The 13,077-nt window shown below is 42.0% G+C and overlaps 1 protein-coding gene across 4 annotated transcripts in view; it reads right to left on the minus strand.

Moving 5' to 3' along the window:
- Positions 1–8,628: 8,628 nt before the first annotated feature.
- pard3bb (par-3 family cell polarity regulator beta b) overlaps positions 8,629–13,077 on the minus strand; it is a 198,518-nt gene continuing 194,069 nt past the window's right edge. For 3 of the 4 annotated variants that reach the window (XM_035174412.2, XM_035174410.2, XM_035174411.2), the window contains exon 27: positions 8,629–13,054. In XM_035174412.2, coding sequence (XP_035030303.2) covers positions 12,934–13,054 — 121 coding nt within the window. In that variant the 3' untranslated portion in view covers positions 8,629–12,933. The remainder of the gene's footprint in view (positions 13,055–13,077) is intronic. The other variant, XM_035174413.2, reaches the window with a different exon arrangement.

Raw genomic sequence — 13,077 nt, forward strand, 5'->3', positions numbered from 1 at the left:
CCAAGAGTACAGCGGTGTGTGTGTGTGTCTGTGTGAGTGTGTGTGCGTGAGTCAGCACAAAGGTCTGACAGCAGAGCTAAGGAAGGCAGCAGAGGTAAGAATAAGCCCACGTCTGGTTATTGTGACCACTGTTAGTTACTCATCGTGGAAATTTTAAAACAAAACCGTACGAAACATTCTTGCCGTGACTTGTACTTCCACGGATGAATCATTTTACGGCTTTCCGGAAAAAACATCCAGTCTCCTAAAGGCCAACAAACAAACAAACAAACCAACAAACACAAAGTCCGGGAACAAACCAAATCGTCCGTGGAGAAGACGACTGCTAATCCTCATCCTGTTGCAATCCTCATCCTTTTTAACTCCTTTATCCATGTTTAACTCTTCCTCTCATCCCTCGCTCGCTCTGCAAACACTCCCCCGGACAACAATCCAGATACACTGATCATGTGACCCTCAGTAAAGCTGGATACACAGCGGATTAGCCGAGTGCCTCCAAAACTGCCTCAACTGCTACTTGTTTGCTTGGATCTACTCTTCAAATGCGTTTTGCAGAAACTCTTCTGTTCTGTTTGGAGCGAACTGAACTGAGGCTGAGAGACAGAAGAGTTGAGAAGAGAGAAGAGTGACACAGATGGAGAGAGGACAGCGGGGGACATTTGGACGGTCCTGACCTGCTAAACCCCTCTCTCTCTTTCTCTCTCTCTCTCATCGTCTCCATCCTCTCTCCTCCTCCTCTTTGCCTCTCCTGCTCCGTCGCTGCCTTCCAGAGGATAAAACAGACTTTAGGAAAGACTCAGTGCACCGGTCCTCCATGCCAGCACATGGCGCTCAGTCCTGAAGAGATCAACTTATGGCACTGGCAACAAACTGGTATCAAGTGAGTGTTGTAAGTACAGCCGGACTGGCCATCTGGAGTACGGGAAGCGGGGGGGGGGGTGATGGTATGAGGGCCTGTTCAAGAATGCAGGTTTAACAAACTCTGTGCTGAACCGGGTTTGGTTCCAGGGCAGGAAGTGAGAGTTGTGTCTTTTCCTTTACACATCCACCATGAGTTCTGTAAAACCACCATCAATGGAATAATAATATTGTGGCTATATAGGGGGCAAAGGATGGAGATTGAAATATTGTGTGCAAATGTCCTCTATGTGCATCTGCATTGATATTAAAGCTTATTTAAAGAAAGGGCTGGCAGAACTATATTTCAAACTCTCACCACAACTGTCCAGTGCTGCAGTAGTAATGCAGATACTGGACAGTTGTGGTGAAGAAGGAACTGAGACGTAGCTTTTAAATGACAGGTCGATGTGCAGTGTGTTCTGACCCTGATCTTCTGGGTAGTGACTGAAAGAATGAGATCAAACATATAAGTGGTCAAAATAGTTTTTCTCCACCAGGAGGCTGAGCTCAGCCTCAAGGATAGGGCTCGGAGTTCTGAAGTCCTGAAGGAGATCGGAGTTTAAGCGCTGGAGGTTTACCGGGCATCCTCAACCTGGAGGAGATGTCAGGGGATCTACAACCTGCTGGAGGGGCTTCATATCACACCTGGTCTTGGATCACCTAGACATCTCCCAGGAAGAGCAGGGAAGAGCAGGGAAGAGCAGGGAAGCATGGCTGGGGAGAGGGACGTACAGGATACCCTGCTTGGCCAACTTCCATGACCCAAGCCTGAATAAGCGAAGGACAATAGGTGGATGGATGGATATATTTCAAACTTCTCCAACCAAAAAACGATTCGAGTGTCAATTCCACACGTCTTTGCCTGCTTCTGCGCCAACGCACCAACCATGAACCACAATGTCCCTGGTTGGTGTCCCACTGGGCACCTTTGTTGAGCAACATTCATTTCTCTGTCTGATTACAGCACCGAGTTCTAACTATAAACTCCTCTTGAAAGTTTACGCTTAATTATTTATAACTTATATTGATTTGATTGACTATAGAATAGAATACACACTAGAAGCTAAAAAAGGATAAAATAACAACAACATATTCTCAGTACAGCTAATGTTGTTTGTTCATAAATGAAAAAACTGTGCAACGAAAGTAAAATCCTTTCTGGATTGAGATTAAGAGCCACTCATAGCTCCTAATTTCAGAATCGGCATCAAATGAAATCTGTTGTGATTAATTACTTCTTGTTGCATGAATTTTTAAATCAAAGTAATAAGAGCGGAGGAGATGATAGATCGTCGGTGGAACTGCACACGACACAGGAACATAAACAAATGTGCAATATCCCTTTCTCGCCACTTATCTTCATCTTTCATTCTCCTGTCATGCTCTCTGTCCTTGAGTGCCCCTCCGCTGGGATAAATATCCCTCTCTCTATCGTCCTCTTTCAGCCCTCATCCCTTCTTTCCCCCCCGAAGTCTCCCCTCTGCCTCTCTTGGGTGTTTTGTGGTGAAACGTTTGGAAATAATATTTTTTTGCCAGTTTCACGCACATTTCTCCGCTTCGGTTATTTTTTCTACTCTCCAGTATTTTTGTCTTGTGGTGAAAACGCACCGTGACAACATGGCTGCTGGTGTCGTTGTTTTTCTAACCTCCCTGCACAGAAATTAACTCAACAATTTCCACTTGACACAGAAAGAGGGAGAGATAAACAGCTGAGGAACCGAGACTCTGTGACTATTTCGTGTTCGCTGCAAATCACCAGCTCAGGATTAGAAGCTAAACAGGCGTACAGTATATTTTGTGCATGTAAGTTTACACTCTCTCTTTCACTGTCCCTCCTCCTGCTTCCTTCCCTCCAGCGATTTGAACACAAATCCTCAACCACAGAGTCTATTAGGCTGGACAGGGACTGTGTAAAGAGGGAGATGTATTTTTGGAAGATTATAATTGCTCATGTCATGCTGGTCCCATCCCTGTGACTGACTCGAACTGAGTGTGTGTGTGTGTGTGTGTGTATATATAGCGCCCCATGGCTGTATGGAAGAGTGTGTGTTTGTGAAGTGTGTGAGATAGAGGAACAGTGGAGCTGTAAACTTTAAAAAAGTATATAAACATGTTTTTACCACTTCATGTTTTTCTTCTTATTCGTCCACATGGTTTCAAAGTAAGAGTCTGTTAACATGTCAATGGATTAAAACTCTCGGGTTTGATATTTTCCAGCAGGATCTGAAAAGTTTTACTTTGCGTCTCACCTTCTTTGCGTCTGTTTCCTGTTTCGTAGTAAGCGTCACCGTAGAAGGTAAGTTTAGGGCCACATGTTCCGAAAACCTTGTTTGGAGATTCAAACAAACAAATGGAGACTGTCCTGTTGGAAATTAGAAATCAGAGCTGGTGGTGCAAAGAGGAACTCCTCCATAGACCAGACCATCTCAGTCTGTGTTTGGCCTTCACGGTCTGAGGCCCACGAAGGAGGCAACCTTCTCAGGCCACAGACTGCGAAGGCCAAACACACAGACTGCGTCCTCCAAAGTACGCGGTCCCTGAATTGACTTACACTAGGAGGAGGCTGGGGTGGAGGGATAGTTTGACCAAACAGGACACTCACACAGGAGACTGGTTGTTGGTTTCCAGTGTCAAACCAATGTCCAGTTCACAACCTTTATAATTGTAACCATGGCCTCTTATTAAGGCAAACTATGAACTCTGTGAACTATCCCTTTAAGTCAAAAACAGAAACATGTAAAATCTAAACATCGAGGCTTCAGGTTCTTTTTACTCCTCCACATTTCTGTTGTGTTTCATTATCACTTCCTTAATTCTTGTGTTTTAATGTGACTGTAATAATCGTCTCTCTGTAATAAGACATTCTTCTTCTTTCTTTTTTTTTATTTGCTCTATAAATAAATTGACTTGACAGGTCACTTGTGTAATTAGCGAGGTCGGTTGTTTCTCTATTAATTACTTTTCTTTCCAGCTTATTGGGTTGTGGATATTAATAGAAAACTAAATATTACTCACAAAGAAGAGAGTGAAGTGATGAAACAAAGCCAGTGCTGTGACAGCTGCTGAGTGACAGCCTCTCACTTTCTCTCTCTAATAGACATTTCCTGATTGTGTCCTGACCATCGACTCACACTGCACTGGAAACTTATTTGAGTTATTAGCCTTCATGTAAACTTAGGGCCCCCCCCCCTTCTACATTTCTTGAAATGATTACAGAAGCAAAAGGAAAAGATAATCACACATTTTCTGTTTAATCTTCATTACGTAACTTAAAAAACGTACAAAGATGCTTGAGTGAAAACAGGGCGATGGAAAAATATAAATTAAAGAGACAAGAGAATCATTTTTTTCAAGAATTATATTAATTCATTATTAAAAAGATTACATTTTATTTGATAGTTGGTAACTTTGCTGTTTCCTCACTCGAGCTGCTTTCAGAGATGCACTGAACTCCGCACTTCCTCCGTATTCTCTCCTCCTGGCCTCTTGTATAATGTCAGTAGACATCCAGGAGAAGTCTATATGAGAACACAGCAGGGGGTCCGGCGCTGGATTCACCAGGTGCTCTGGTATGTGTGAAAGGCAAAATGCAGGTAAAGTCCGGATCCAATTCTCTGGATCTTTATCTGCAGGTCATGTCTGAAAATGGCTAAAGTGATGTGGACAGGCCTGGAGGATCCAGCAAGATGCCTCAAGGTTACCACTGTGTGTGTGTGTGTCTGTGTGTGTGTGTGTGTGTGATGGGAAGAAGGGAAGGAAACAGCTGCCAGTGGACTCATGGAAGTCATCACTGTGCACATGGGACAGAGGAAATGTAAGTTTTACACACAAACACTTCATAGGACACACTCACTGTCCATGACCCTGTCAGGATGTGAATCTTACAACTGAAAGTCTCACACACACACAAGCAGAATTCGCTGTAATGAACACTTCCACTTCTGCTCTCTACTTGTAGCCTGTGGTCCCAGCATTGGTCAGATGTTCCCACTGTTGGGGTGAAGCTGCATCTACATTTCAAAGGGTTCATTTGCATGAGAACAGTGGTTCCTGGGTGTCGTGACCCCGGGAGAACTGTGAGATGTCCAAACAACTAGAAAGTGGAAAACACTTGTAATGTAGGCTACATATTTCATTTCATTGTTTTTTTTGTTTGCACAACAGGAACATCTTTTCCTATTCAGGCCACGATAGAGACTCGAATTAGCTTTTCTGGCAAGATCAGAAAAACCTTTAAAACAGGGGAATTCAATTAAAATGAAGAGAGGTCCAGATAGAGATCATTTCCTCCAGCAAAGGTTCAGAGCATCAAAGTGTCCATCTAAATACTAAATGTATCAACGACTGTATGTTGTCAACAAGTGGCACTCAAATTAAGAGTAATGCAATAATATTTCAACAATATTTATCGTCAGTTTTCACAATGTACTGGAGGGATTTGAAAAAAAATGCTTTTAAAATAAAGTGCTTGACTTTAAGAGAAAAGATCAATAAAGCGTGTGGATCGAGTTTAACAGTCTCAACTGAATTCTAACAATTTCAACCAATCTTAACGACTAGACCGCTTTAACTGCTTTTCTCTTTCTTTCTTTCCCTCTCTTATCCCACCATCACTTTTCTTGAGAAGTGAGCTAAAGGATTTTAAAGTCCGTCTAGTCCTGATTTAAAAAACATTTTTCTCTCTCTACTTTTCCCAATTTTAAAGTGCACAATGTAAAGTTACTTTTCTTTCATTTCTCTGACTTCTCATTGTCTATTCTTGGTTCTCTCATCTCATCACGTGAGATTATTTACAACACAAGCAACTGGTCTGAGAGTTTCCTGCTAAACCAGTGATGTGAAGGCTCAACAGTTTATCTGATACAGGTCCAGGTCCAGATGGAACAGCAGAGCTCTGGATCTGGTCTGCAAACAACCTCCCCCAGTGCATGTATAGTATTTTTAATATTCACCTGAAGTGTCCACAAAGTGCTGAGTGGGACGCTCCAATGTGATGACTTAATGGAAAACTGACATTTGGCCTTGTCTATCACTTCTGCATATCAACGATGATTCATGCAGCGCTGAGCCGCACCGTCACTTTCAGTCGGTGATGATTTAATGAGGCAGCGGCAGCAAACACCAACACTGTGGTACATTTATATTAAGATGAGTGAGATGTGTGTGTGACTGTCTCTAAAAAAAATAATAATAAAAAAAAAAAACCAAAGATAAAAAAAAAGAGAGCAAACAAGATCATAAATTGACAATAATTAATGAGGATTTTCGGGAGGCCTGGCAGTTCCAAGGACGGCCTTCAAACACAGTGTGTACATGAAAAACAATCAGAAGTCATGGGAACAGAAAGCCGGCTGCCAATAATAGCTCCGACTGAACAATACTTTGCCAAGTAGACACACACAAACAATCACTCACACGTCCACACACTGGCAGCCGCTCATATAGGAAATTCTAATTACAATGGCTTCCCATGCTTATTAAAACTACTAATAATAACTGCTAATAATTACAGCATGCCAAACCTGCTGTGGGGGGGAGGTCAAAGCAATTACACAGCCAGTCAGTCAGTGACTGGCTCATACAGTCAGTCAGTGAACCCACCAGCCAGTTTAACACAGCATCAGTCAACTATTTCAGCCAGTAAATCAGGGAGTGTGTGTAGAGTTACTCATAGTCTGAACAGATTACATGTCAAAGTGTTAAGTGATTGTGACCATGAGAAGTTTCACAGAAACCCTGATTCACGTTCTCATGAAGTTCTTCCCATAATGAAAATGGCAAATTCTGAAAGTTAGGGGACACTTGAGAGAGAACTTGATTAAAGAATTCTGAAAAATATGCTCTTCTTCCTTCTCAGGCTATTTCCCTTTTGGCTGATAAAGTTTTATCCCCAGGCTCAAATACAACTTTCACCATTTGGTGAGAGCCTTCTTCTTGGTCTTGTGCCAGACCTCCATCCAGTGCTGATGCTCACACTCATCACAGGAGCGTTCAGCCAAGATGGTCTGGAATGAACGCAGGCCACGGGAATGCGGTCGTCTGCAGCAATTCTTTAGTTTGGGGGAAAAGCCCATGGGTCAGCTAATTGTAGCCGTTTCATTAAGCCGGGAGCAGCTAATGAACCACTGCAATGGAACGACATAATCATGTTAACAGTTTTAGACTGCTGGATGCTCGACTTCCTTCATCTGTCACTTGTTTACTTGCACTTTCTCTTTTTTTAAAAGATGACATTTTAGGAAACTTTTCTTTCGGGCCATTTCAATTAGCAATGGCTGTCACAGCTTCTCGTTGGTGAAGCATCTGATGTCAGATGGTAGTGATGCTACATACAGATGTTAGCCAAAACAACTTGGTCAAACAAATCCCAATACATGGCTTTCAAGAACTGTGAGTCCTCCCTCAAAATGGAACATTTCCCACATAAATAATGGCTGATTCCCCTTGAATCTGTTATGTCTGTTGTTTTCCTGCAGGACATAGAGGAAAACTCAAGTGAAGGACGTTTCTCTTGGAAAGTGCAACATTCTGCTATTACATCTCTTTTCTTGAGGATTGCTGTGATGCTTATCCCTGATGACATGTAACAACTACAGTATTTCTGATCATATCAAAGTCTGGTGGGTCAGGTACAGCCCAGGGACCAGATGCTACCCATCCCCCTGCAAGAGGGTGAAGCCAACTGATACTGTACATTAAGCTCAACGCTGCTGAGATCTGCAAAGTGTGAAGAGGATTCTCGATGAGATCAACAGGAGCAGCCACCTTTTATCCTCACGGGTCTTTCAGAGTGATGGCGAAACCCAAAGCTTTCATTTCACAGTGAGTTAGTGAGCTAACATCTACAGGAGAAAAAAAAACGAAATGTCAAAAGTTTATCAGTCAGGTAAACAGACCAGTTCTTCCTCACTACTTTCATTTGCTCCATTTCTGCAACATGTTTGATTCCGACTGTGTGAAGGGTCCTGAAGTACACTGCAATTAATCTCTGTAACTAATGTCTGACATGCAGTCGCACAAACAGCAGGACTTAAATAAATGTTACAATCAGTGCATTGAATGTTGATGACACACACACACACACACACACACACACACACACACACACACAGTCAATCCATACTGAACACTGTGCACAAAATGAACCTTGGCAGTGACTCAGGAGAATTTAATTACTTCCCTCTCCCGCTCCCCATTGGCTGCAGGTCGGGGATATGCTAATTAAGCCTTGACTGATAAAACATTCCCTTGGCCTCAGCGTCTCATTACTTCCAACTTCTCTGATTGCAGCCCAAGTCCGGCACCCACCGTGTCTGCTAAATTAAAAAAAAGCACCTTTCAGCCACAGACTGTGACTAAACGCTTATTAATCGGAGGGATATGACCCGGCAGTGTGATGGCACTGTGCCAGAAAAACTCAAAAAAGTTTGCGCAGCAATCAGAGTACCTTATCTCCTGTTTCTAATTGATAATTAGTCTTGCATTAATTTGGGGCCAACATCTATCTCTTATCACAAAAGGTACCATTTATCAGCTGCTTAAATGATGGACTAAATTGAGTTGGCAATGTTAATGATTCACCTTGCAGGGTACGGGGGACATGAGGGAAATAATTTCTCCTGACTCGTATTTAATTAACCTTAGCAGATGTGCTGGGGACGCGTTGCAGCGTAAAGAAGTGAAGGACATGTTTTAACACTTAAAGTACGACATCTTTGGGAAACCGTGTTTTAAAATGAATATTTTAATGCAAAAGAGGATGTTATATACATAAATATAAAATGCAGGAAAACAGGAATAGAAATCATTGCTATTGTTACAACATTATAAAAAGCATTTTTTTGGGATACAATCAGTGTAATAAAAATGTTATACTTGTAGGACAGAGAGGTTATTTAGTCGGTTCCTTCAGTCCCTGGTCTCTGTACAAGGAGAACCAGGAGTACCAGCACTCTGTAAAAAGAGGGTTCTGGTTCGTACCTTCATCTTGTGCAACTCATCCCGTACTGACAAAAACCAGAGAGCGACACACTCCAGATGCTCAGTACCTTTAACCATGCTACACCACAATGTCTTGTTTGTTTTACCCAATTTTGAAATATTAAGATTTACATTTCCAGGTAATTTTCAAACAGGAAAAACCTAACATGAATCTGTGAAGAGGAGAGATTGGATCTTTCTTACAGTAGCATGGTTACAGCAACCAAACATCACGTGGCTCCGGTAAACGCAACCAACAACACCAACTGTCATTAAAAAAGAATATGTTATATATGACATATATGTGAAATGTGTAGTAATATTAGAGGAGTAACAGTAAAACACCTTCATGCAATGTTCACAGTGGACTGTTCACCCAGCATTCAGACGCAGTTACAAAAGCTTTCTCTTCATTCTGTTTCAAACCGTAGAATGTGAATCAAGATGAACGACATGACTGACTGTGACATGGACCAAAACTGAAAAGTCAAATACATTATTCTCAAAGATGGTTTCTGTCATTTCAGGTAGTTCTACTCACACTGGAGCATGTTCAGCTGAGACTGACTCACGATTGGTCGAGCTCGTGTTTTGGAATAACCTCCACTGCTCCACCCGAGCACCACGTCTAACCCTAACCCTGTTTCATCACGTCTGAAGGAGGATTTACCAGTTACTTCAATTGTATTGGATTCTCCTGCAACAAAGTTTAAGCCTGAAACTCCAGAAGTGTTTTTGTGGACTCAAACACTTCACCTCCCCTCCATCGGTATAGTGGTGAGTGGATAATGATAATTTTTCAGTGAACCATCCCTTTAACATACTGTAACACATACGAGACTATTAATATCTAAAGAAGTAACAACACTAACCTTTTTGGTATAATGGCGTCAGAGTCACACATTTAAACTTTGAGGTCATGGTTCACCCCCGGACTCTACCACTCAGCGATGTGGAGGTTGGATTACAAACCTTCTTTATGCTACGTCAGCATCATGACGGGCATGTGAATTATTTTGGTGTCAGTTTTCTATACTTGACGGATGAGTTGACCCCCAGTCTCTTTCAAATGTGTTTCATTATTGTACGTTCAGTAAATACCTGGACACTTGGACTTACTGAGGAAGAATTCAAAAGTGACAATAGCGTGAAAAAGACAAATATTTTTAAGTAAATTCCAAAGTCACTACATTCAGTCAATACGAGCACATAGGCCCCCCCACCCTTCAACTGAAGAGCTAGCACCGCCGATAAATTTACGATCTTTCACTCTTTCCTCTGTTCATTTCCTCTCCTCTTCGTCATTGGGGTCTTGCACAGCATCTGTTTTTACCATTTCTCTCCCCTGCCTCCATCAACGCCTTCAATCTATTTCTCTATTTCCTCTTCACCACCATCCCTCTTTTCTTTCTGAGACCATTAGTTTCATTTTTCCTTCGTCACCTCTCGACCTATCCTCACTTCTGTTTCTTTCTTTCCACCGTTCCCTATTTTCCCTACTAATTATTTCAATCTACATCCTTCGTTCTACTCAATCATCCATGTTTCTCTAACAAACAAGCAAACAGCAGCGTTTTCAGTCCTCTACTTCACATTCTTTCACGTGGGTTTCAGTCAAATTACTCTCAACATTCATCCTTTAGTGGTATTTCATCCTCATTCTTAATAACATAGACGCAATTCATCAAATCTGGAAATGACATTTAAAACATTGAAGTTAATACTGCGGGGCTTTGTGGAATGGAACAAACAGAAATGTTAAATCTCCGTTACACTTAACTGATGGTTCAGTAAGTGGCTAAATGGATATACTCCACGGTGCAGCGGTGAGATGAGCACTCCGATGCCCAATTCGTGTTTCAACGAGACTTGCGTGCACTTCAGCGCACGGTGACGCCTACACCACCGGGTCATAGAGATGTGCAATGAGCATCCTTCACAGCCCAACTGGGGCGAGCTGTACATGTCATACACGGAAAACACCGGGAGGAAGAGGCTGTTGAGTAACGCTGAGTGAAAGTGAGCTGGACAGCTGGTCAGTTTAACACCTGCCCCAAAAGCCTGGTTTACACAGAATAAAACGCTTCGACAATCATTTTTCTCACGTGCTTCATTCGCCTGCTTCTCCTAAATTGCTGTCTAGTAAGTTCTAGCACTGTTGTCACTAATAAATGAATTGTGAACTGTTAATCCAAGTGAAGGACAAGGCAGCATTACAAAACTTTGGTTTGTGTATCGTCTCCATTGACATATCATCTTGCTCTGAGCAGAGCTTCTTCTGTTACGTCAAAGGTTATAGGTTGATATTATTATTCAGATCAAACTTTGTCAATCATATGTCGGATAGAAAACCCAAAATTCGGCAGATCATTGTGAAATGATTCAATACACAGAAGTTTACAATGTAAATAAAGATGGACGACATGGCGGCTCCCCGAAAGTAAAGCCAAAGCATCTTGATCGCCCTCTGGTGGCTGGCTGCAGTATAGGGCATGAATCCCACCTCCTACATGATAGTTAATGGGTCATAGACCAAAATAAAATCTCAGAGTAGCCTACACGTCAAATAACATTTTCTCAAAGGCTGTTTCTGTAAATTAGAGTAGTTCTTATCACACAATGTTTGTTCAAGTGCTCATATTTTCCAGAAAGTTTAATTTGAAGCTATAAAAATTGGGGTGAAACGTGATGATTGACAGCTGACACGTCATCAGCTCAAGATGGCAGCGCTCGTATCCTGGATGCTTTAGCTTCATTTCTGGAGAGTGGGAGGAAGTGGAGACGCGTCGTCCATCTTTATCTACAGTCTGTGGTTGACTACGTGAACTAGATGGAAATTACACCTTTTGTTTTCATACATTCAAGTAGGGCTCATTTTTAAATAAAGTTAATTGTCCATAAAAAAACCTTCAGTCATATAATTCCTGGAATAAAAAAAACATACAGATGAGATTCATCAATGAAATGTAATGTGGTCTGAAATAGTAATATTCTGGGATGGTTCATTAGTGCTGTGAGCCGGAATGGTTTCAGACTCGGGACTAGGTTGTGAATGTATTTAAACTCATATCTAAGAGAAATACGTTGGATAAGAATAAAATGCAATCATATCATTATTAAAAGCACGAAATTACACAGAAATAATCATTCATACAAGTGCTCTACTGTGCTATGGTGCACTTCAACAATTAAAAAAACGGCGTCAAAAGCAGCACTTCATTCAGCAGAGGAACCATCGTCTCTTGATGCTCTGTAGAGCTTCTGTTAGTGATTTGGCTCGGAGGGATAAACCGACTTTCTGCACAACGCTTCTGTTTCAGCAGCTATTACCAACACAGTAAAGAATGACATCTTCACACTAATTTGTGGCTGCCCACACTGTTTGGGAACACGGGGTCATTTCGACTCTCGTCCTCATCTCAACTTGGCCTCAGGGGGAAAAGACTAAAAGACCCACATTCACGTTTTTTTTGTAAACATGAACTGCTTTAGTCCTGATGATAAATTTGGGTTTATCACTGGAAGTTGTCGCTTAAGCATGTGAACGGCCACGAAACTGAGGTTAGTGTGTTACTGCCTGCTCGTTTTAAGGGTATTTTATCTTTTGCCTTGTTGTTGGAGCGGGCGGTAGTGAAAGTGACAGCTACAATATGAGAGTGCAGAGCTGTATTTATGCCTTTGGTGGCTTAATTTAAATGGATCCAATTACCTGAGCCTCTGACTGCTTCTCGAAAGAGACAAATTAATCACAGTATAGTGAAAAGCAAAAAAGCCCCGCTAATTTTACACTCCGGGAAGACTCCAAGCAATTTAAATGACTTCAAACAAGACATTATGCATCACGCCAGCTCCTCTATAATTAACCTCCTTTACCTTCGCTCGTCTGTGTAGAACCATATACTTTTCAACAGACTAGACAATGTCTGATAATGATGGTGATTCGCACCATTAGGGGTTTGGACTCTGTTTCATTAGAGCAGTGGAAGCAGAGGAGCCGCACAATCGAGAGCGATCAGCATTCTGTTCATTTTTCCATCTCTGGACGTGATTGGTCTACACAGCTGCAGTCATGGCATTCTTCTGTCTTGGGTTGGTTTGCTGTTGCTGTTGCTGTTGCTGTCTTCCTACCTCCCCAGTGTAGCTATATTGGTCCGGACCAGGATCCACCAGGTGCCTGCACCAATCAGACGTGTTCGC

Source organism: Hippoglossus stenolepis, chromosome 13 (assembly GCF_022539355.2).
Source record: "Hippoglossus stenolepis isolate QCI-W04-F060 chromosome 13, HSTE1.2, whole genome shotgun sequence".
NCBI lineage: Eukaryota > Metazoa > Chordata > Actinopteri > Pleuronectiformes > Pleuronectidae > Hippoglossus > Hippoglossus stenolepis.